We start from the raw sequence: 21,605 nt of genomic DNA on the forward strand, positions 1-21,605 counted from the left end.
GATGGACACTAAAAGGTGACTGCATTCATGAAGAGAACCCATAGCCACTATTCCAGAAGCGGGGATGGGGGGACTTTGCCTCAGAAACCAGAAAGTGTCCACTGAATGGAGCCACATGGGATGTGAAAAGACTTCTGTCCCCTAAGTCTAACTTATTCCTCAAGTACACAAGCTGCTCAGAGATTTCTCCTTGGTTCTTAGGAGGAAGGTGTGGTTGTAGTTCCTAGTTGGGACACAGCCCACATTGTCTGTTGCCTCAAGCAAGGAGTTGCTTCCTACCTGATGTCAGGCCCAACACAGGTGTGGAGCTCTGCCGGCACAAGTGGCTGGGCAACCTGGAGACTACAGGACTATCCTGGATTGACAGAGAGCCTCCTTGGAGAACAAACAGGAACCCCAGGTGAGGAGGTAGTAACAGCCAGATTCGCTCACACAGCTCTGGAGAGCCCTGGCAGCCAGATGCCACTTTGCTTGTGGGAGTTACTGCCCTGGAGGAACACATTCTGCACAGAATCCTGAATCATGGTGGAGTGGGTGAATGGGTGAGTAGGAGGGACATGCGGGGGCCACCTGGAAAAAAAAAAGAGTACTTTTGTAGGATTTAAAAATAGTTTAAGTAATTTTTTTTTCAGGAAAAGAAACATGGATGTACATTTTTTAATGACAACACACCCACCCCCATTATTTCCCCACCTGTTCCTTCTCTATATCGCACTCACAGCAGTCAGGCTCTGCTCATGACCACATGGGAGAGAGAGAGAACAGAAGAAAGCAAAGAAAGAACTGTTCCTCAGTTCTGAGCACAGAGAGTAGCTGTTTACTGACTAAAAGCAAATAGAACCTTGGACAACCTCCCAGAGGTCGCCGTACCCCAGCACAGAGCACCAGTGGGCCTGAAGAGCCAGGAACAACAGGATAAGGAAATCCCAACTCTGACCAGAAGAGAGCAAAGACTGAGGACCAGAGGGGAGAATGGACTCTCAGTGGTCCTGAACAGGGAAAGATGCTACCAAGACACCAGGCCAGTTGAAGTCTTCCTCCATTCCTTACCCCAGAACTTAACACACAAATGCCTCAAAATTCAGTAGAAACTCCAGAGGGGAGGAAGCGAGGAAGACAACTTGATCAGGATTCAGTTTCTGCTATGCCAATAGAATAAAATGTAAATTTAATTTAAGTATGGGTGAGGAATAAGGGCATGCTAGGTTTGAGTGAGATTATTCCTGTAACAATTGCACTAAAATAATAGATTACCTGGCCTGGTGGTACAAATCTATAATCTCAGTACTTGGGAAGCTGGAGGGTCACAACTATGTGACCCTGTCTCAAAATAAAAATCAAAAAGATCTAGGAGATAGCCTAGTGGTAGAACATCCTTAGAGTCAATCCCCAGTAGCATAAAAAATAATAATAATAAAAAGTAAAAGTAAAATCTGTGTATGGTGGTGCATGCACACCTGTACTTAGGAGGTTGGCAAAGAAGAATCGTAGGTTTAAGGCCAGCCTTGGCAACTTAGCAAGAACTTGTTTCAAAATTAAAAAGGGTGGGAGTGGAGCTTGAAGGTAGAATGCTCACTTGGTTCAATTTCAGTACCAAAACCAAGGTAAATTAATAAACACTAAAAATTATGTTACCAATTAAAATTGTAACACATCCCTTTTTCAAAATATAAAATACATATCTTAGGAAAAAAAAAGTAATACCATCCCTTTTCTATCATTTTAATGGCATGGTCGAGGCTTTTCTACCACATGTGAGTAGGAGGCTATATTAGTTTGCTAAGTACCATAAACTAGATGCCTTAAAGCAATAGAAATGTATTCTCCCACCGTTCTGGAGAGTGGAATTCAAGGGCCAGTACAATAGGACCACACTCTGTCTGAAGGATCCAAGGGAGAAACCTTCCTCACCTTGTCCTAGCTCCTGGAGGTTCCTGGCAAGTCTTGGTGCCCCATGACCTGGAGATGCATCAATCCAACCTCTACCCTGGTCTTCACGTGGCCTCTCCCCTCTGACTGTCTCTTTCTGTGTGCCTCTTTTCTTATAAAGACATTAGTCATGCTGGATTAAGGGCACACACAACTCTAATATATTAGCATCTTAACGAATTATATTTGCTATGACCCTATTTTCAAATAAGTTTATATAACTAGGTTCTGTGAAAATATAAACCTAGAAGACCCAGTTCAACCCACTAGAAAAGCCAGTGCCACTGTCCCTTCATAGTTATGTCCTAAATGCATGATAATGATCTCCTTAATTTCCTTCAGAGAGCAGAAACCCAGTAGCAACTTGTAATGATAGTTTTAACTAAAAGTGCATATAAAATAATTAGAGCCCCACAATGAGAATAAATGGAAACCTCACTATCCATGGCTACTTTCTGAATGGACAGCTCTAGGCCCATCCAAGTTCTTCCCTGAAGAGCTGAAGAGCTGTTTCCATGGGCGGAAATAAAGCTATTCTTGTCCAGGGGAGTGTTCTAAATTATGCCTTACAAAAGAAGGGTCGCCTGAGGCCCCTGAGAGGTCCTTCCCCTCTGTGATCCAGGATCTACCTCCATGTCCTCATTTCTTGCCTAGGATCAGTTTCTTTACAGGATAATTGACAATAGAAATGGTCACTCACTGCAGGAGAATGACAACTTTCACTTTCAGAGAATAGTCTATAATTAGAGCTTAAAAGTTAAACATCAGTACATTCTGAAGTTTCCAGTCTTACATGACACCAAAAGTAAAGGACTTTTCTAAGCAGAGCAGGAGATAAATGCTCCTCGCATCGGGTCCTGCCTGTCGTTCTCACTGGAGTAACCACAGGGTTAGCAGAATCCTCCACATGCCAAGTGTCCATTCACAGCTTACTGAAGGACAAATAAAAATTGATTTGCTCAGGCCTCTCATGCCTTTTATGATCTCTTCCCCAGCATGGGGTGAAGATCATTCTTTCTCTCCTTTTCAAATACGTGTTTCATATTTAAAGCTCTCAACACTTACCCCTCTTTCCCACCCGTATTAGCCCTGAGAAAAGGCATTCACTTAAGGCACAGCTAGTAACTGCATACAGAGAAGAACCGTTAAACATCCCCCCTCCTGATACAGCAGCAAAGTTTTAAAACAAAATCCTGGTTAAAGCATGAAACAATCATGTGGAATATAAAACAGAACTCTTAGGTAGCTCAAGGGCCTGTTTTCCTCAAAGAAATAACCAGTCCCTAGGCCCCCAATTTCTTTTAACTCTGTTTGAAGAGCACTTTCCCTGACTGCTCTTGTGCCAATCTTCCCTTTGTCCCATGCTACTAGCCAGCTCTTTGTCCGGATTGGCAGCCCCTTGTCCACATCCACACAGTCTCACAGAGTCACTGGGCCCAGCTCTATCAGACCTGGTCACCTGTTTCAGACTGAAGTTGGCCTCTGACTTAGATCTACTTTTGTCTTCTTAGCCCTCTCTTTTGAAATTCTCGTTGTGATAACTCCACATGCATTTCTGGCAGTCTTACCTTCTTCTTCAAATCTCAACTCAGTGTCTACCTGCCATTTTGATTTTTAACTGCATTCTGGCTCAACTCTTCCTCAGGTTTCTCTGGCCCAGTGTCCATCCAGCCCTTCCTGGATGACCAATGGCTTTTGCCTCTACATTCTCAGTCACACACTTTCCCTGGCCATCCTTTTCCGGGCACTGGCCTTTGACCCCACAATAATCCTCCACGCCTTTGCTGGGATACAGAGACATTCATAACCTGAGACTTGCTCTCCTCTCCCAAGTTGTCCTACAATAATAGTATCAGATGGATCACTAATTCGCCAGATACTATTAGATAAACATTGTTTAAGCCCAAACTACCTAAATCTATGCAGCAAAAAGTTATTACCAATAACTGTATCCTGTTTTTATTTTATTTCATAATAGATTATATACCTTTCAGTTCAACTTTTAATGTTAATCAATGCATCCAGACAAGTGAACTTAAGTTTCATTGAACTTAAGTTTCATTGCTCACTTCCTCCTTGAGAATAAACAGTGTGGGGTGATGGTTAAGACCTAAGAGTATAAACTTTATAAGCAGATTGCCTATTGTTTGAGACTTAAACCTGCCATTTATTATATGTATTGCCTCTAGAGCAAGTTACCCAACTATAATTCAGCTTTCACATCCACAAATTGAGCATGGTACTGTTGCCAGTCTCAAAGGCCTATGGTAAGGTTCAAATGCCTTCATACCTGCACAGTGCTTAGAACAGAACTTGAGCATAAAATGCCTCCATGAATCTAGCTAGTGTTATTATTGTTCTCGACTGAAGGCTTAGTCTATAGCAGTCTTTGGTTCAGAGATCACCCATGATCTCTACAGTACTCTCAATACAGTTTGGCAAAGCAAATAAGATATATAGTAAAGCCTCTAAAACAGATATAAAGAAGTAGAGTTTTTTTTTTTTAACTAGGACAAAAAAAAAGTATAACTGTGCCATTATGCCTTGTAATAGCTAGAAGAGCAGTCCACACAGGAGAGGCTCTGATCTTATTATTTTACTCATAATCTGGGAGAGACTCGGGTATTTTTTATTTTCAAAGATGACTAGAAACTACTGTTTCCTCTGTTCTTGATCTTTTTTCCTTTTATATTCTTTCTCTACAATGACTTTTCTTGCTCACTAAGAGTTCATGGATCCTCATATCCTATAGTGTAGAATACCCCCTAGCAAACAAACTAAATTTCTTACCAAGACTGATTACCTTTTTTGAAGTAGTGGGGACTGAACCCCAGGGGGCATTCTACCTTCAAGATACGCCCCCAGCCCTATTTTTTTATTCTTTATTTTGAAACAATGTCTCACTATGTTGCAGAAGGCTTCACTAAGTAGCTAAGGCTGCCTGGGAACCTGGATCCTCCTGTCTCAGCCTCCTAAGTACTGGGATTACAAGCATGCATCACCATGCCCGGCTGATGATTCCTTCTTGTAGCAAACATTTAAAGCATTAGGTAGGCTAAGTGGCAGAGATTCTGTCCCTCTTTGGAGTGTTAGGTTAGAAGAAGCTATCATTTCTTACAGAGACAGAACATGATAACCAAAGTACCAGTTTTCTTTATAAGATTTCTTAAGGCAATCAGCATTCTTCTGAAATGATACAGACTGAGAAATCCTTATTATGTGTGGATGTCATATTTACAAATTTTCCTACCTGCTCAAATTTATTTATAACTCACAAATCAATACTCCCAGTGGCCTCATGGTCATTAATGAGAATGCTCTGAGTGGCATAAAGTTTGAGTTGCCTCGTGTGCAAGTTCTCAGCAGACATGAGACAAGGTGATGTTCTACCTCCTTGCTTCAGCTCACACTGTAAACAAGTGGCCTTTGCATGATCTATTTTGTGCCACATTGTTCTCTTTTTGCATTTTTTTAATAATAGTGCTGAAATGCTACTTAGTGTTCCTGGGCACAAGATCACCTCCATGCACCTAACAGGGAAAAGGTCTGTGTTAGACCATTTTTGTTCAGTCATGAGTCAGTGCTGTTGGACATGGGTTCAAGTTAATCAACCAACATTATATACTAAATAAGATATCAGTAAATAGAAATACACATAAAACAAGGTTATGTTTTGATCAGTTGATGAAAATAATATGACCGGAAGCTTGAAGGTACCTAACCTTCAGTTTCTCCTAGGATCAATGGTACAAACTTTATAGAACATAACTATGGTGAATAATAAAAATCAGAAATCAATAATAAAAAATAAAAAATAATTCTCATTGCTAGTTACTTTCCAACTTGTTATATAAATTGAAACATTGATTTAAGGCATCCATCCTTTTTTGGTAAATAAAGATGTCTCCTGTATCTTACCTAAAAGAAGACTTTGAAATACCAAAAGCACAATTTAGTTTTAGGGTGAGGATAAAAGGTAAAATTTCTGTTCTCTCCCTTTTCCACCTACTGGTTATCAAAGTGGGTTCAAATCCCACTCTCGTCCACTCCATCACCCCATCAGATAGTGGCCCTCTTCTGTCTGCTCCCATAAGCTTACCAAACCTGAAGATGTACTGATAAGAAGATCAAAGTTTCTATTTATCTATTTCCCGTGTTTCAGGTCCATAGGACAGAGAATTGAGCAGACAATTAACTGGCAGAGACCTTGGTTGGGGAGCGCTTTGCCCACGATGCTCCACTCAGCTGCTTTGTCCATGAGGTTAGGACCTCATAGGGATTCGTATGAATTTGAAAGGGGGTGCTTACTGCAGCCCATAAGCTTTTACATTTAATGAACACAAGCCTGGTGTTAGCCTTTGAGATGGGACATCTGTGAATGGGATTAGTAGATAAAAGCTTTAATGATTCTGGCCCAGAGCATGGCATACATATGTCAGAACTAATTTAAAAGGTTGACTGGACAGAATCCAACCAAAAGAGTGCAAATCTTTAAATTCTGTTACACTCTACATAGATTCTACCCTGTTTACAACTATGTCTTTCTCCCCAAACATGTTTATATCAGCATAATGACATGCTCACTATGGCTTAATCTGCATTTCTAACACCATGTGCAGACTCAGATGATTCTTGGTACATCCAGTTCAACATTTTGTTGGATAACAAAACTAATTTTTGTTTTGTTTTGCTCTTGTGGTAAGAGTGCCTGTCTCAGGGATTGATTCCAAAAGGCATTACTTTATCCTAAAAAAAATAGTTCTATTAACTTAAACTCACACCCTGAAAATTTTAAGTTCTATTAACTTAAACTCACATCCCAAAAAATTCTCTATTGCCATATGATAAGCATCTTAGGAAAATTGCCAGGATTTAATAGCTATTTGCTAATAAAATTTTGATTCTGATGCTGAACATAAAATGTTGACTATCATTAATATTTTTAGTGAGAATGACATCAAATAACATTAAAAATAAAAATGATTCATATTTGCTTCAAGTATGAGTATTTTGAGTCTCCTCATTTAAAAAGTCTCAGTAGATTTGCCTTCCCATCTGATAAGTGAGAGTCACGGTCACATGTGATGGAGTCATTGCTTCAGTTCCCTGGTGCAGCTTAAAAACAGCTCTAAAATAAGTCTCTGTTGCTTTTCCTGGTGTCTTGGCTACATCATACTACATCTGCAATACTGCAGGTGTCTTATTCATCACAAATCAGCTTCTGCTATCAAATAACAACGACAAGAGTACATCAAGACTGAACATCAGAGATGTGGTACAAAGTAATTACAAGAGAAATCTGAAATGATACAGTAGTTGATATTCTTGTTTAAAGACTTCTAAAACAGTATTTTAAAAGAAAACATCAGATTACGGTACTAAAGAAGCCTTAGGAATAGACTTCTGTGCTCCAGATTTGGTTAAAAGAATAGAAACGTTTTTCTATCATTACCCATAAAATTAAAAGACAAGATATAGAAGAGATTAGGTCCATGGGCTCCAACATCAAAAGACTGAGGTTAACTGTGTCCGCCTCCTAGCAGGCAAGTCACTGGAACTATTTCTCAATTCCTGCAGTGCGAAATGTGAGTTAGGATAGTACTTATTTTGTAAGGCTATCGTGAAATTGAAGCCATTAAAGCACTAAGAACAGTACCTGGCTCAAGGCAGCGCTCAGTATCTCCTCCGCTCCTTGCCTCTGTGTGTCTCTGCCTCCATCTCACTGCTGCTGCCCCACGTTCACCTCTTTCCTCTTCTCCATGGTCAGCTTTCCAGGCAACCCTGACATCTGGCTCCCCTTCCACACCCCACTTTGCCCCAATATCATATTAATAAAGCTGCCTGGCATTACTCACTTGTAATAACAGCTATCACTTTTAAGTATTCACCATGTTCCAGTTGTATCTCCTTTTGTGAAACCTCTCCTTCTTTTTTCTTATTTCTTTGTACTGGGCATTGAATCAAGGGACATACTACCTTTGAGCTACACAACCTCAGCACGACAAAAAAAATCTCTCTCTCTCTCTCTCTCTCTCTCTCTCTCTCTCTCTCTCTCTCTCTCTCTCCCTCTCTCCCTCCCTCCCTCCCTCCCTCCCTCCTTCCCTCCCTCTCTCTCTCCCTCCCTCTCTCCCTCCCTCCCTCTCTCTCTTTCTCTCTCTCCCTCTCTCCCCCCCTCTCTAACATGGAACACTTTAAGAATTTGCATTTCATCCTGTGCAGAAGCCACACTCACCTTTTCTGTATTGTTCCAATTTTAGTATATGTTCTGCCAAAGTGAACACTCTTTATATGTTTTGGGTTTTGTATGAGAATTACAATGCACCAATAAAAAATCATAATTCTCTTTTTACATTTTAAAACAGGATTTCACTAAGTTGTTGAGGACCTTCTAAGGTGCTGAGGCTGGTCTCCAACCTGCAATCCTCCTGTTTCATCTTAGCCTCCCAAGTACTAGGATTACAGGCGTGTGCCACCATGGCTGAAAAAGTAAACTCTTTTTAAAATGTGCTCTTCTATGAACCATCAAAGGAACACCCTGCCCTGATGTCCTTGCCTCTTCTGCCTTGCTTTTAAATGCCAGACTTTTTCTGGCATCATTTTTCAGCCCTTCCTCATTCCACACACTTCCCCTGTGTGGGGAAGAACCTGTGCCCTCAATCACCAGCTAACCACTGATTTCTCTCAAATCTAGATCTCTAGCTTGGACTTCTGCCCTGAGCTCTGGAACCTTCTATCACAGATGGTCACTGAACAGTTCAACTGCACCGCCATGCCCACACAGGCAAACCTGAATCCACGTCCAAACCACACCTGCTTCTCCACCCTCATTCCTATCTGAAGAAACAGCATCCCACCCCCACCCCTACCACTGTGCTAAATGCTGGAGTTGCAGAAGTAAGCAGAATAGGCCAGGGCCCTGCCCTCATGGAGTTGTAATGTAACTGGGAGATATGCAGAGGAGACAAGCATGGAAGCCACATTTGATTTCCTGTTTCGTGATTTTCTTCCTGAAGTTTTTCCCATTTTCTCTTTATAAAATTAAACTATTTGTCGTATTTTGCTACACATATTTTCCTAATCAGTAATTTTTTTGCATTTAATAAAATTGTGATTTTTTTAAAACAGGGCATGATGCACACCTGTAATCCCAGTATTGGGAGACTGAAATAAAAGGGTCTGGGTTCAAGACCAGCTTTGGCAACTAAGCAAGATTCTTGCAAATTAGTGAGACCTTATTTCAAAATAAAATAAAAGAAAGGGCTGAGGGTATAGCTCAGATGCAAAAAGCTGTTGGGTTCAGTTCTTCCAAAGAAAGAAAGAAAGAAGGGAGGGAGGGAGGAAGGGAGGGAAGAAATAGAGGAAAGAAGGAATAAAAGAAAACAAAATGTGATTTTTATATGATAGAATCTAATGAGGTTTTCTCATGAATTTTTATCCATTTATAAATTTTCTTCTGTTTTTCTTCCTTATTAAATTTTGTCCTGCACTTTTTCTATTTATTTACTTCACTCTTTTCTCCCTAGAATTTATTTTGAAATCAGTAAAGTTTGATTTTATGAAGATTTCCAAAAAAGTTTCTTACACATTGAATGAAGTCTTTATGCATGGTGGGTTTTTTTTTTTGCTAGTTTTAATATTTCAAACAACTAATTTTTCTATTTTGAAACTTAAACCTTCCTTGATTTGGCAAGTAGAATTTCTAGATTTCTTCCTACTCTTTGAACTTTGACATCTCTCTCCTATTTACCCACTCTTATTTCTCCTACGCCTTTCTAATTGTATTTGTTCCCCAAGGTTAAATTTTTGAACATCTGTTCTTATCTTGATCGCTTCCCTTGACTAAAATTTCCCCCTTGACACCACAGATCACTTTGATTAAATGACTTCCAGATTGCTTTTTTAGCAATGATGTCTCTGAATTCCAAACCTGCTTCTTCAAGCTTTGACTCCCATTCAGCAAGAACAAAACTCACCTAGAACACCCTGTAGCCTTCAACCAGTTCATGCCCTCCCCATTTCACTATTGATAATAATTTTTTGCTTCATCAGTATCTTGGTCATATTATTACTGGAGTCAAATGCCTGAGCTGTCCACTATTCAAGTACTAATATTTGAAGACAAGCTTTGGTAGGAAGGAATCAAGTTTATTCAAGGCTCATCCTTGAAGGAGACAGAAGGATGGCTCCTCCTCCAACTTTACCTCTCTCTTCCAGTATCTGGAGCTGAAGGGGTTTTATGGGGAGAAGGGGACAGTGAGGCTGCAGCCTGGGCAGGATCCTCAGCAAGGCAGGTGCCTTACCACAGTGGATTACCATCTCCTGAAGCTAGTTACTAAGAGGGTTACAACGGCCATTTGAGGTCTAGGAATCTAAAGAGAGGTTTCAGGGGCCATCTCACCTCAGAATTTATATTATTCAGGTGAAGACTTCCTGGAGTTTAGGATTCTGGGTAAAATGGCAAAAATGTCAAATTTATTTATTTAATTAAGGAAAAGTGAAAGCAATCCTGCTAAGGACAACATCCAGAAGAGGCTGCCCTGTTACGGTATGTGTTCAAAACCCCAACATCAGCTTCTTTATCTCTCATATTTGATAAGTTAACAGTTTCTACCCATTCTCTTAAAAGTCAATATCATTACTTGTATCTGCCCCTAGTCTTTTTCCTGAAGGATTAACATTCTAAGACAAGAACTATTTCATGGAGGATTAGACAACACCCACACTACCCTCCGTGTATACATTCTCTTTACTCTTCATTACCTATTGCACACTTTCATCACAATTGTCCTAATGTACAACTCTATGCTATTAACAAAATTAAAGATATTTAGGATTTAAGTGATAAAGTCCAATATTGTGTGTGTGTGTGTGTGTGTGTGTGTGTGTGTGTGTGTGTGTGTGTTACTAAAAAATGAATCCAGGGGCATTCTACCTCTGAACTACATCCCAGCCCTTTCTATGTGTTTGTCTGTAAACAGCCCTTTGTATGTGTTTGCTAGGTATCTGAGAGTCTCACTATGTTTCTAAGGCTGGTCTTAAACCTGCAATTCTCCTGTCTCAGCCTGCCAGATACTGGGATTGCATGTGTGCCACCAGCTAAAGCCCAACAGTTTTACCCTAGTTTTCAAGGCCCTGTATGATTTGATCTTATTTGCTGTAATTTCTTCAGGAGAAAACAAAAGAGAAGAAAAGATAAAAAGAAAAGGGCAGAAAAATGAAAAGAAGAAAAGAAATAAATGGAAGCAAAAAGGAAAGTGGGAGAAAGAGGGGCATTTTGTTGGAACTGACAAACCCTAACTTCAAAATAGATTAACCACAAAAATGAATTTGTTGACACACAACTAGGAATGTGAGCATAGAATCTGGCTTCAGGATAGTTGGATCCAGGGCTTTACATGATATCATTAGGACATTATGTCTCTATTTCACAGCCCTGTTTTTCCTAGTATCTGCTCCATTCTCAATTAACATCTCTGTAAAAAGATGGAAAGGATAACCACCAGTTGAACAAGCCCATTTAAATAGCATCAGCATATTTGTAGCATTAACTCTGATTGACTCATCTCAGATCTTGTGCTCAACTCTAGTTACTATGACCATGACAATTGGAAGGCTCATTCAGATCTCCAATCCATCCTTTATCCCTGTGAGATTCAGAAAGGAGTATAAATCCTACCTGAGAGGTGGAAAAAAGAGACTCTCCAAAGCGATTCTGATACAGCAACACACAGACTTGTGTAAGAACCAAATATGAACAAGGCAGTGAGCAGGATAACCTACTAATCAGAATCGCCGCAAATTACCCATTGGAGATCTTGTCAAGCTAAGCCAATTTCATTTTTACTTTAGTTTCTTTCTCAAAAAAAAAGGGGGGGGGCGCATAGGATTTATGCCACCAGCTGCTCAAAAAAAAAAAAAAACCAGATCCTCAAATGAACCTTAACATAGTACTGCCAGCATTACAAACGGCAAATGTTGGGAGTTAAGTATGGGTCCTGCCATGAAGCTCTTCACAGAGTTAATTTATACATGCATGGTGCTTTGGGTTTTAAAGCATTTTTCTGTTCATTCTCACTTGATCTCAAAACACTACCACAAAATACAAAGTTTTTCATTGTATACATGATACATATTTTTCCATCAAGCCAAAATAAAAGACAATTATCTGAAAACTCCTCAGTGGTCACATTGGATTGGTCATTTTCTCTCCTCCTACTCTCATTCTTTCTAGTAAAGTCACTATGACGAAGGCACATGAAGTTCTCTCACTACTGGCTCTTCCAGGGCCCATTTTTTAGGAAACCAACACCTGTACAGAAAGCATTACAGTTCCTCTTTACTCTCCTTCCCTAACAAAATATAGATTCCCCTGAGCCCTACCCCAAGAGTAGCCACATTGTATCCCCACATTATATTTTATTTTCCTTCTAGTTTTACACTCAACAAACTGGGAAACAAAATCCAAACCAATCAACCAACTCAAAAACATATAATTTGTGTAAACAAAAATAAAAACATGCCAGTCTCATTATTCCATTTTTTTCTATGGCATAATCTAGATAATGAGCTTTAACTCCCCTAGAAGAGTGACTATTTACAAGTTTAAGCAGCACAGTTAACACTTTACATGTTCTCCACAAGAAAAACGTTGACATTTTAAAAGATACTAATTCAAAGTTATAAATCAACATAGGAGTTCCTATTTTTGTATCCATTCCCCACCATACTAGATTTTATGCTTGTACACAGTAACTATTTAAAAATGCTTTCTTAAAATCAATTAAAACACTGCCTTTGGAGACCCTAAATATCAAAATTGTTGAGAAATCTCTTTTAATTCAGGTCTAATTAATTCAGGTTCTTTGCTCTTTCAGTTAAGAAGTCAATTTTTTTTATCGTAGTATCATTAAGACTAAGAAATGTGACATGGCAAGTAATGGGTAATAATAAATTACATTATTTTTACCTTTTTATATCTATTATATAATGTGATCGTAAATTATATTTGTTGAATCCTGATTGGGAATGCAAGAAATTATGCTAACTGGCTTACATTATCTTACTCAGTCCTCACAACAAAACTGTAAGGTAATTAATCTGTTCCTTATAGATACAAAAACTAAATCTCAGAGAGAACTCACCCTAGGTAGTACCTATGGAAGTTAGACTAACATCTAGTTTTTAATACACTATAACACTTTGTTCTTCATACTACTGATGAGCATCATCAGAGTGATCATTTTAATTTTTTTATACATACCTTAAAGTAGAAGCTCTTATTAGGCAATATTTTGGTAGCATATTTTAGTTATCATATACATTTGAAAGTAACTAAGCACATTCTATCTTGATTTCTTACAAACATGGCTCCTTACGAAGTGGATTAAACTCTGGGACTTCTTTACTCCTCTTTCCACCAGTGAATACTTCACATGCTCTATCCCATACCTGCAATGCACACCGACACCAATAACACAATATCTGCCACCTCAGTTTTATAGAGCCATATTAAATTCTTTGAATATCAAAGTTACACTTCTTAGGAAACCCATTTGTTAATCCTAAATTTTAAATAATGAAGATAAGTTACTATTAAAAGAGGTAGAAAACTCATCTTCTCTAAGAATCCAAAAATACTTAGCTTCCCACAAAAGCCTCATTATTATAATTTCATCTTTCCTGTAATGCTATTTCCCTGGTGGGAAGGTCAAGTCAATGTGTTCCACATTTTTGGACAACTTTGTACTTTGGATCAGAAATGTATGGCAGTGAACAGCTGTGGAGAAAATAGAATGCAGTGTGCTAGATATTTGCTGGCCAATTCTCATTGGAATGAATTCCCACTATTTTAGAACAACAACAATATAAACTATAAGCTTCAAGTCTTCATAGGAACTCAACCTAGCCCTTATGGTGTGCATATGACAGACATTCCCTGATCGTCTTTGGCTCTATGTCAATAATCTGTAGGCTAGAATTTATCCTGGATATTTCACTTCCATCAGGTTCAAAGACCATTTGTGTTTCATGCCCAGCAGAGACAAAAACAAGAGCCCTTCTCAGACAGCTGTGTCTAAGGACCATGCAAAAGTGAGTTGGTAGTCCAAGGTGTGCTTCATGGAAAAAAGTTCTCAACACCAAAACAAATCTAATACTTTTTTCCTCCCGCCCCATCAGTCTGTCACCTTTCCCAAGCATGGAACAGCTCACTGTGAGTGGACGATATGTTCCCAGCTGTGTCTGACTCATATCATGACTATGAGTCCAAATCAGCATCTTTCCAGTGTGGGAAAAATCTGAACTTAATCAATTCCCCATGTAAAAGACATTTTCAATTTTTTCTCATCCTCTCTGAAGACCAAGTCACCTAACTTGGAGGCTCCATAACCTAAACTCAGCCAGCTCTTATATGTAACAAAGAACAAATGTTGTTGATGGATCTCTTTCTAAGGTGCACAAAGAGAAAACACATGAAACAATGATAAAACTTTGGAACCTGGGAAAGCAGACCAAAGTTATTATCTAAAGACAAATAAAAGAAAAAACAAAACCCTGAAAGCCCTTTCTCTACTCAACCAGCAGTATTCCATAGCAACATGTTCCAATCACAGATAAGGGTGATGCTGGGCGACTAAGGCTATGAATACATTTTCATTGTCCAGTACAAATCCATCAAGTGAAGTGTGCTATACAATGGGCCCAACGGATGAAGCATGTGGACCACACCATTGAATGAGACAGAAAGATTCAAGGTTATTGCAACTCGTATCAACAGTGGGTCAAAACTGTAGTTCAGTGCAAAGGTAAAGACATTCAAAGTTAAAAACGCTAGAGTTTTTTGAATCATAAAATATTTCAGACATATTTGCCCCCATACAGGCATCGACCGTGAGTTTATGAAATAAAACATTAATCATGTAATTTAAGTCTACCATGTGTTCTTCCTGTCTTTTCCATAAATTTCTTCATATGTATTACTACGTGTGTGTGTGTGTGTGTGTGTGTGTGTGTGTGTGTGTGTAATAATAGGCATAATTGTTTGGTGTATGCCAACTGTATCATACTGTATGTGTCCTTAATTTTTTATTCAGCATCATATCTGAAATTTACTTATGATAATATAGAAAGTTCTTATTTGTGTTCATTTGTTCTGTGATATAATTACATTGTATATATGTACATATTACATATATATGTGTGTATATGTGGGGAGGGTTAAATTCATCTTTCCATTCTTCTAGTGAGTAACATTGGAGTTGTTCCTAGTTCTTACATTATCAATGATACTATTAAAAACATTCATGTACATTGCTTTTTGTAAATTTGACTGAATGTTTCTTTATGGCAGGGCTTAACAAAACTATGCCTATGACCCAAATCTGGCCAGCTTCCATATTTGTAAATAAAGTTTTATTGGAACATGTTCATACTTATTTGTGCATATACTGTTGGTGGCTACTTTCATACTACAATGGCAGAGTTGAGTAGTTATGACAAAGAATCTATGGCTCACAAAACTAAAAATATTAATCTGACTTTTTTTTTTAAAAAAATGCCAACATCTACTTTAGGATATAAACTTGTAATTGACATGGCTGGATATTTTAGAAAGATGATGACTGAGAGTAGCACCACATATGAATCCTGCTGATACTTGATCTCCATTGCTTCAAACACAATGCTCTACAAAGCCAGATAATACTTTCAGTAAAGGAATAATAACAATAAACACAAGAAACAGAGGAAAAGAAGACTAGAAGACTGACCAGAGAGAAAAATAAATCTGCCCATCGTGTGGTGGTGGGCACCACACCAGCGCAGTCTTCCTGAACAGCATCGCACTCCAGAGCCAAAACGGGAGCAGCTATAGATGCACAGGTTGTAAGTCAGCCTGTGCAAAGACCTGCTACAGCTTCCAGGAGCTAACCACACCATCCATGGATGCAGAGTGGAGCTCAGCACCAGAATAGAAATACGCCAGTCTCCTGGCAGGCCACGGTGGCGCCGTCAAGCCAGCAGCAGCCAAGATGACCACGCCCCCACCCCAGAGTCCCAGACCAGCGTGCACCAAAATCATAAGTGAAGCTGCATCCCACAGATAGATCCTCCAGTGCTGTGCCCCTAGGGACTCGTGCAGCCATGATAATCTCCCTGGGTCTGAGATCTTATGGTTCAACCCAGTGAAGATGTGGTGACAGAGATGACCACATTCTCCAAAATCTCAGAGCTGCGCTCAATAACGCTGTAAGGGAAGTCACGACCCTGCAGGAAAACACGCAGCCAGGGGACCCTAGAAACTCACGCAGCCCCAATAAACACCCCAGGTCTGAAACATACTGATACAGCCCGAAAAAGCAGGAGAGGGGGCTGCTGCTGGTCATAACAGAAGCTCTGACTGACTCAGGCTTTGATCAGCGGAAAGGGTGGGGGAAACTCTAGCTGGACCCAAATAATAGAAGCCTTGGTATCACCACAGACCTTCCAATCATGGCGAATGGGGAGAAGTCAGACCAGACCAGCCCTAGCTGTGAAGAACAGAGACTCCTACATTGAGTTTGGACTCAGAGGCATACATCACCAATGGTGGCAGGGACAGACCGAGACTACAAAAGAGTGGAAAATGTGAGGGTGGTCTGTGCTTAATACTTAACACAGCCCCAATGATACTGGCCATCTTAATAGACTGAGAAAATTTCAGAGAACCAAACTCACAGCAGGAAGGGTGCTGGTGGTACTTGGTATATGTACAGAAAGAGACTGATGCAGACCTATCTGCTGAACAGTCATTTATTTGTAGAGTTGCATTAATATGTTGTTGAGGTAGTTTTGGTTTTATTGTTCTTTTTTGTGAGTGTATATGCCTGGTTTTTTTTGTTTATTTGTTTGTTTGTTGTTGCTTTTCTGTTTTGTTTTGTTTTTTTATTTTTAACTATTCCAAAACCCTCTCCCAAGTTTCTTCTTCCTTTGTACATACCAACTCTCTTTTTACTATCCCTTTTCTATCTTTATTCTTTTTATCTCTCCTTTGTCTTGTATTAAACCTACTTCATATCATTATACCACAAACTCTACATTGGTTAATAAAATACTATTTCATTCTTATTATCTCTAATCTCTAGTATATACTACTTTACCAAACTCATACTTTCATTCTATTTGACCCTATCTGAGATTTTACCCTATTCTTTCATTTACTCCTGCACTTCCCTCCTTCCTCAACATTCACTGTTGAATACAATACAAACTGAACTTGGATATACCAGATGACTCTTATAAACTGAGAGAAATCTATCAAAGCAACAGAGGCAACCATCTGAGAACATAAAAAGGAGGAACATCAAAGGAGCAATGAGCTCCCACAACTCCACAATTATAAAACCTAAGAACACAGAATTGCAGAGATCTCCAGTCGGTCAAATCGGGAATGTAACTGTAGAAACACTACAGGAATTCTGAAAAAATTTAGAGAGGGTCTGAAAGAAATAAAGGATGCAATAATTGAAGTAAAGGCATCTATTCAAACTATAAACAATCACTTAGACCACATGAAGAGTAGAATCTCACTCCTAGAAGATGATCACTCCAAAAATAAACAGTTTATAACATACAAAAAACAATTCAACAGCAGGAATCATGCACTGAAGAAATATGGGCATATCTTAAAAGAGCTAACCTAAGAATAACTGGCATTATTTATATAGAGGGGAAAAAAGGTGAAACCAAGAGGCTCAACAATCTTTTCAAAGAAATGATAGAAGGAAAATTTCCAAACATAGAGCAAGAGATTGACACACAAGTACAAGAAACTTATAGAACCTCCTTTAGACAAGATCAGAGAAAAGGTTCCCCACACCACATAACAGAAAAAATGACCATTGTGGAAAGCAGAAGGGTCTGGAGTAACATATTCCAAACTCTGTGATATTAAGTCACATATAAATCCCAATACAATATATAATACTGGGGGGCTTTAACACACCTCTCTCACCATTAGATCACTCTTCTAAACAAAAGGTTAGTAAAGATATCTCAGACCTAAAGAACACAATTAATCAAATGGACCTGTTAGACACATATAAAATATTTCACCCAACTACAGCAGAGTTTACATTTTTCTCAGCAATTCATGGAACCTTCTCCAAAATAGATCACATCCTGGGTCACAAAGTGAACACTAGAAAATTTAAAAAATGTAACATACTTCCCTGTGTCTTTTCAAACCAAAATTGAATGAAACTAGAAATCAACTACAAGAAGACTCAGAGAAACCACATAAATATGTGGAGACTGAACATCACACTTCTAAATGAAGAATGGGTCATAGAAGAAGTAAGGGGTGCAATCAAGAAATTTCTAAAAACAAATGAAAATAGAGATACAACATATAAAAACCTCTGGGACACATTGAAGGCAGTATTAAGAGGAAAATTTATAGCACTGACTGTTCACATAAGAAAAACAGAAAATCATCAAATAAATAACTTAATGACACACATCAAAGCTCTTGAAAAACAGGAATAATCTAACACCAAAGCCAGTAGAAGACAGGAAATTGCTAAAATCAGAGCAGAAATAAAGGAAATAAAGAATAAAAAACAATACAGAAAATAAAAAAACCAAAAGCTGGTGCCTCGAAATAGTTAATAAGATAGATAAACCACTAGCCAATTTAACTAAAAAAAAAGAACCCAAATTTTGAAGATAAGAGATGAAAAAGGAGCTATCACAACTGACACTGCAGAAATCCAGAAGATTACCAGAAATTACTTTGAAAAACTATACTCCAACAAAATAGAAAATCTGGAGAAAATTGACAACTTTCTAGATAAACACAACCTTCCTCAACTAAGTCAAGAAGACAAAGAAAATTTAAATCAACCAATAGCAATCAAAGAGATTAAAACAGCAATAAAGAAATAAAAATGATAAATAAATAAAAATAAAAAGCAAAAAATCAAGAAAAGCCAGGACCAGATGGCTTCCCAAGTGAATTTTATAAAACCTTGATAGAAGAGCTAATCCTGATACTCTACAATTTTGCAAAATAGAGAGAAACAGAACTCTCCCAAATACATTCTATGAAGTCAACATCACATTAATACCAAAACCAAATCAAGACAGTTCAAGGAAGGAAAACTACAGGCCTATATCTTTGATGAACTTGGATGCAAAACTGTTACACAAAATACTAGCAACATACATTCAAAACCACATCAAGAAAATCATATACCATGACCAGGTAGGCTTCATCCCAGGGATGCAAGGCTGGTTTAACATATGAAAATCAATACATTTAATTCATCATATGAAGTGGGAACTCTAAAACATTGTTGGTGGGATTGCAAATTATGCAACCACTTCGGTAAACACTATGGAGGATCCTCAGAAGAATGGGAACAGATTTACCATTTGATCCAGCAATACCACTTCTGGGTATCTGCCCAAAAGAAAGGAAACCAAACTACCAAACCAATGCATGTGTATAATAGCTGCACAATTCACCATAGCCAAACTATGGAATCAGCCAAGATGCCCATCAACAGATGAATGGATTACAAAACTGTGGGATACGGACACAATGGAATTTTACTCAGCCATTAAAAAACTCAATTACATCATTTTCAGTGAAATAGATGGGACTGGAGGACATTGTGCTAAGTGAGACTAGTCACAAAAAATAAGAAATCGGATGCTTTCCCTAATATGCGAAAGCTAAGGAGAAATGGGTCATACGAGGAACTCTAGATGCAAAAGGAAATCCTATAGAGGAGCAAACAAGACAACCTAACTGAGGGGAAGGGAGGGGGAAAGAAGGAAACTCTCTAAAGCACACGATATAATTAAACATATCCAAAGTCAACCACTAAGCCAAGCATTGGAAGGAGGGATGAGGAGGGAATGGGGTGGGGATCAGGTAGGGGTTAACCAGCTGATGTGTGCATGTATGTCTACACAAGCTTTTTACCACATTATGATGTATGAATACAGTGCACCAATAAAAAAGACTAAAAAACAATAGAATTGGCATGGCTGAGTTGCAAGCTCTATAAGCATTTAGTTTTGCCAACTGTTTTCAAATACTCTCTAAAGTAATGTAAAAACTCATGCTCTTCTCAATAATGTAAAAACATACCCACCCTTGTTCCTCACACTCACTTAGAATAAAAATCTATTTATTGTGTTCATTTGTTTTATAGTTTAGTAGCAACTAACCTGGAGCTGTGACAATATTTCATATCTCTATTTGTGAGGCATTGCATATGTTTCAGGGCAGCTTTGGAAATGGTTGAAGGACGTCACAACCCCATGCCTCACAAGGTCATGCAAAGGTACAAAGTGATGCCTTCCCATTTGGTTCCACGTAGAGACCCTCCTACTCAACTGTCTCATTCTCGTTCCTAGCATCCCACCCCAGGCATGCTATTGCTAAGCATCTGTCTGTTTGGATCATGTGGCTCAAGTTTATCCACAGCTGTTTATGTGCTATCTGCCATACATGTCATCCTTCTCTTGCCAAACAAATCGTGCAATTAAATGTATCACCAGAGCTTTTGTCAAGTGGAAAGGAGGCCTACATTTTCCCATATGGGGCACCTAGTCTCCACACTGCAACACCTAAGGGCATTTTCCACCATCTACATAAGGCCATCTAGTTAGGAAGGAGTGAGAATGACAGTACAAGAAGGAAGAAGTTCTCTGCATTTGACTACCTCATGGGTGATGCTCCATGCCTAGGTTTGTTAGAGACTTATTTGAATTTGGTCATGCTCTTTAATGAAAGTAAATTAGCCTTATATTTCTTTTTTTATCTTCCCAAGGCTTGTGAGATTATTCAGGAGCAGCAAGTGCTGACTGACAGGTGAGAAAGTCATTCTCTTCCTGACAAACATTTCTATAACATGAATAGGTTAAAAGAGCAAGACGGTAGCAGGAGATTGGCAATAATTCAAGAAATACAGAAAGAATCTCATACACAACAGTTATAGGAATATACCAAGCGCACTGAAATCCCAAAATGTGCTCCTGCTTCACAGGAAAAGTTGTTGACCAAAGTGAATTTAAGGAGAGGGTAGAAAGATGAAAGAGAAAAGGGTAAATGGACTGAAGAGAGAAAACCACAATATAAGAAGAGAAAATCACCATGAAAGAAAGTTGGGGAAAAAAGACCATCTAGTAAATGATGTGATGAGGATGAGTGCTGAGCACCCAACTCTGTAGCACACAGGTATGGCCAGGGTACCTGGGGACATCACAAAAGTCTTCTTCCAAACACTATGCAAGGAGACACAATCATCTAAGGCTGTAAGTTTTGTTCCCCAAGGTTTTCTCCTGCATCACTGGCATCCCCCTCTTCTATTGTTTTTCTTTATCCTTACTTTTTCACTTATTTAGACACTAGGGATTGAATTCAGGGTCATTCGGCCACTGAGCTATTTCCCTAGCCCTTTGTTATTTTATTTATTTATTTATTTATTTATTTATTTATTTATTTATTTATAGACATAATCTTGCTAAGTCACTCTGCCACTGAGCTATTTCCCCAGGCCTTTTTATTTTTTATTTTGAAAAACAGTCTTACTAAGTTGCTCGGTTTCTCACACTCGTGATCTTCCTTTGGCCTCAGCATCCTGCCTCTGGCTGGGGTGACCAGCATGCACCACCAGGTCCTGCTGTCT

The 21,605-nt window shown here is 38.8% G+C and overlaps 2 protein-coding genes across 2 annotated transcripts in view; one reads left to right on the forward strand and one right to left on the reverse strand.

Moving 5' to 3' along the window:
* The window catches only part of NREP (neuronal regeneration related protein), a gene marked incomplete at both ends in the record, with an annotated part of 246,615 nt that overhangs the window by 191,163 nt on the left and 33,847 nt on the right, over nt 1-21,605 (reverse strand).
* The window catches only part of LOC308270555 (ubiquitin-conjugating enzyme E2 Z-like), a gene marked incomplete at both ends in the record, with an annotated part of 50,497 nt that continues 29,414 nt past the window's right edge, over nt 523-21,605 (forward strand). Inside the window, 2 exons of the mRNA XM_080706475.1 lie at nt 523-542; nt 6,092-6,190. Of these exons, the coding sequence (XP_080562601.1) occupies nt 523-542; nt 6,092-6,190 (119 nt within the window). The remainder of the gene's footprint in view (nt 543-6,091; nt 6,191-21,605) is intronic.

Source organism: Muscardinus avellanarius (genome assembly GCF_963383645.1).
Source record: "Muscardinus avellanarius genome assembly, chromosome: 1".
In the NCBI taxonomy this organism is placed as follows: Eukaryota; Metazoa; Chordata; class Mammalia; order Rodentia; family Gliridae; genus Muscardinus; species Muscardinus avellanarius.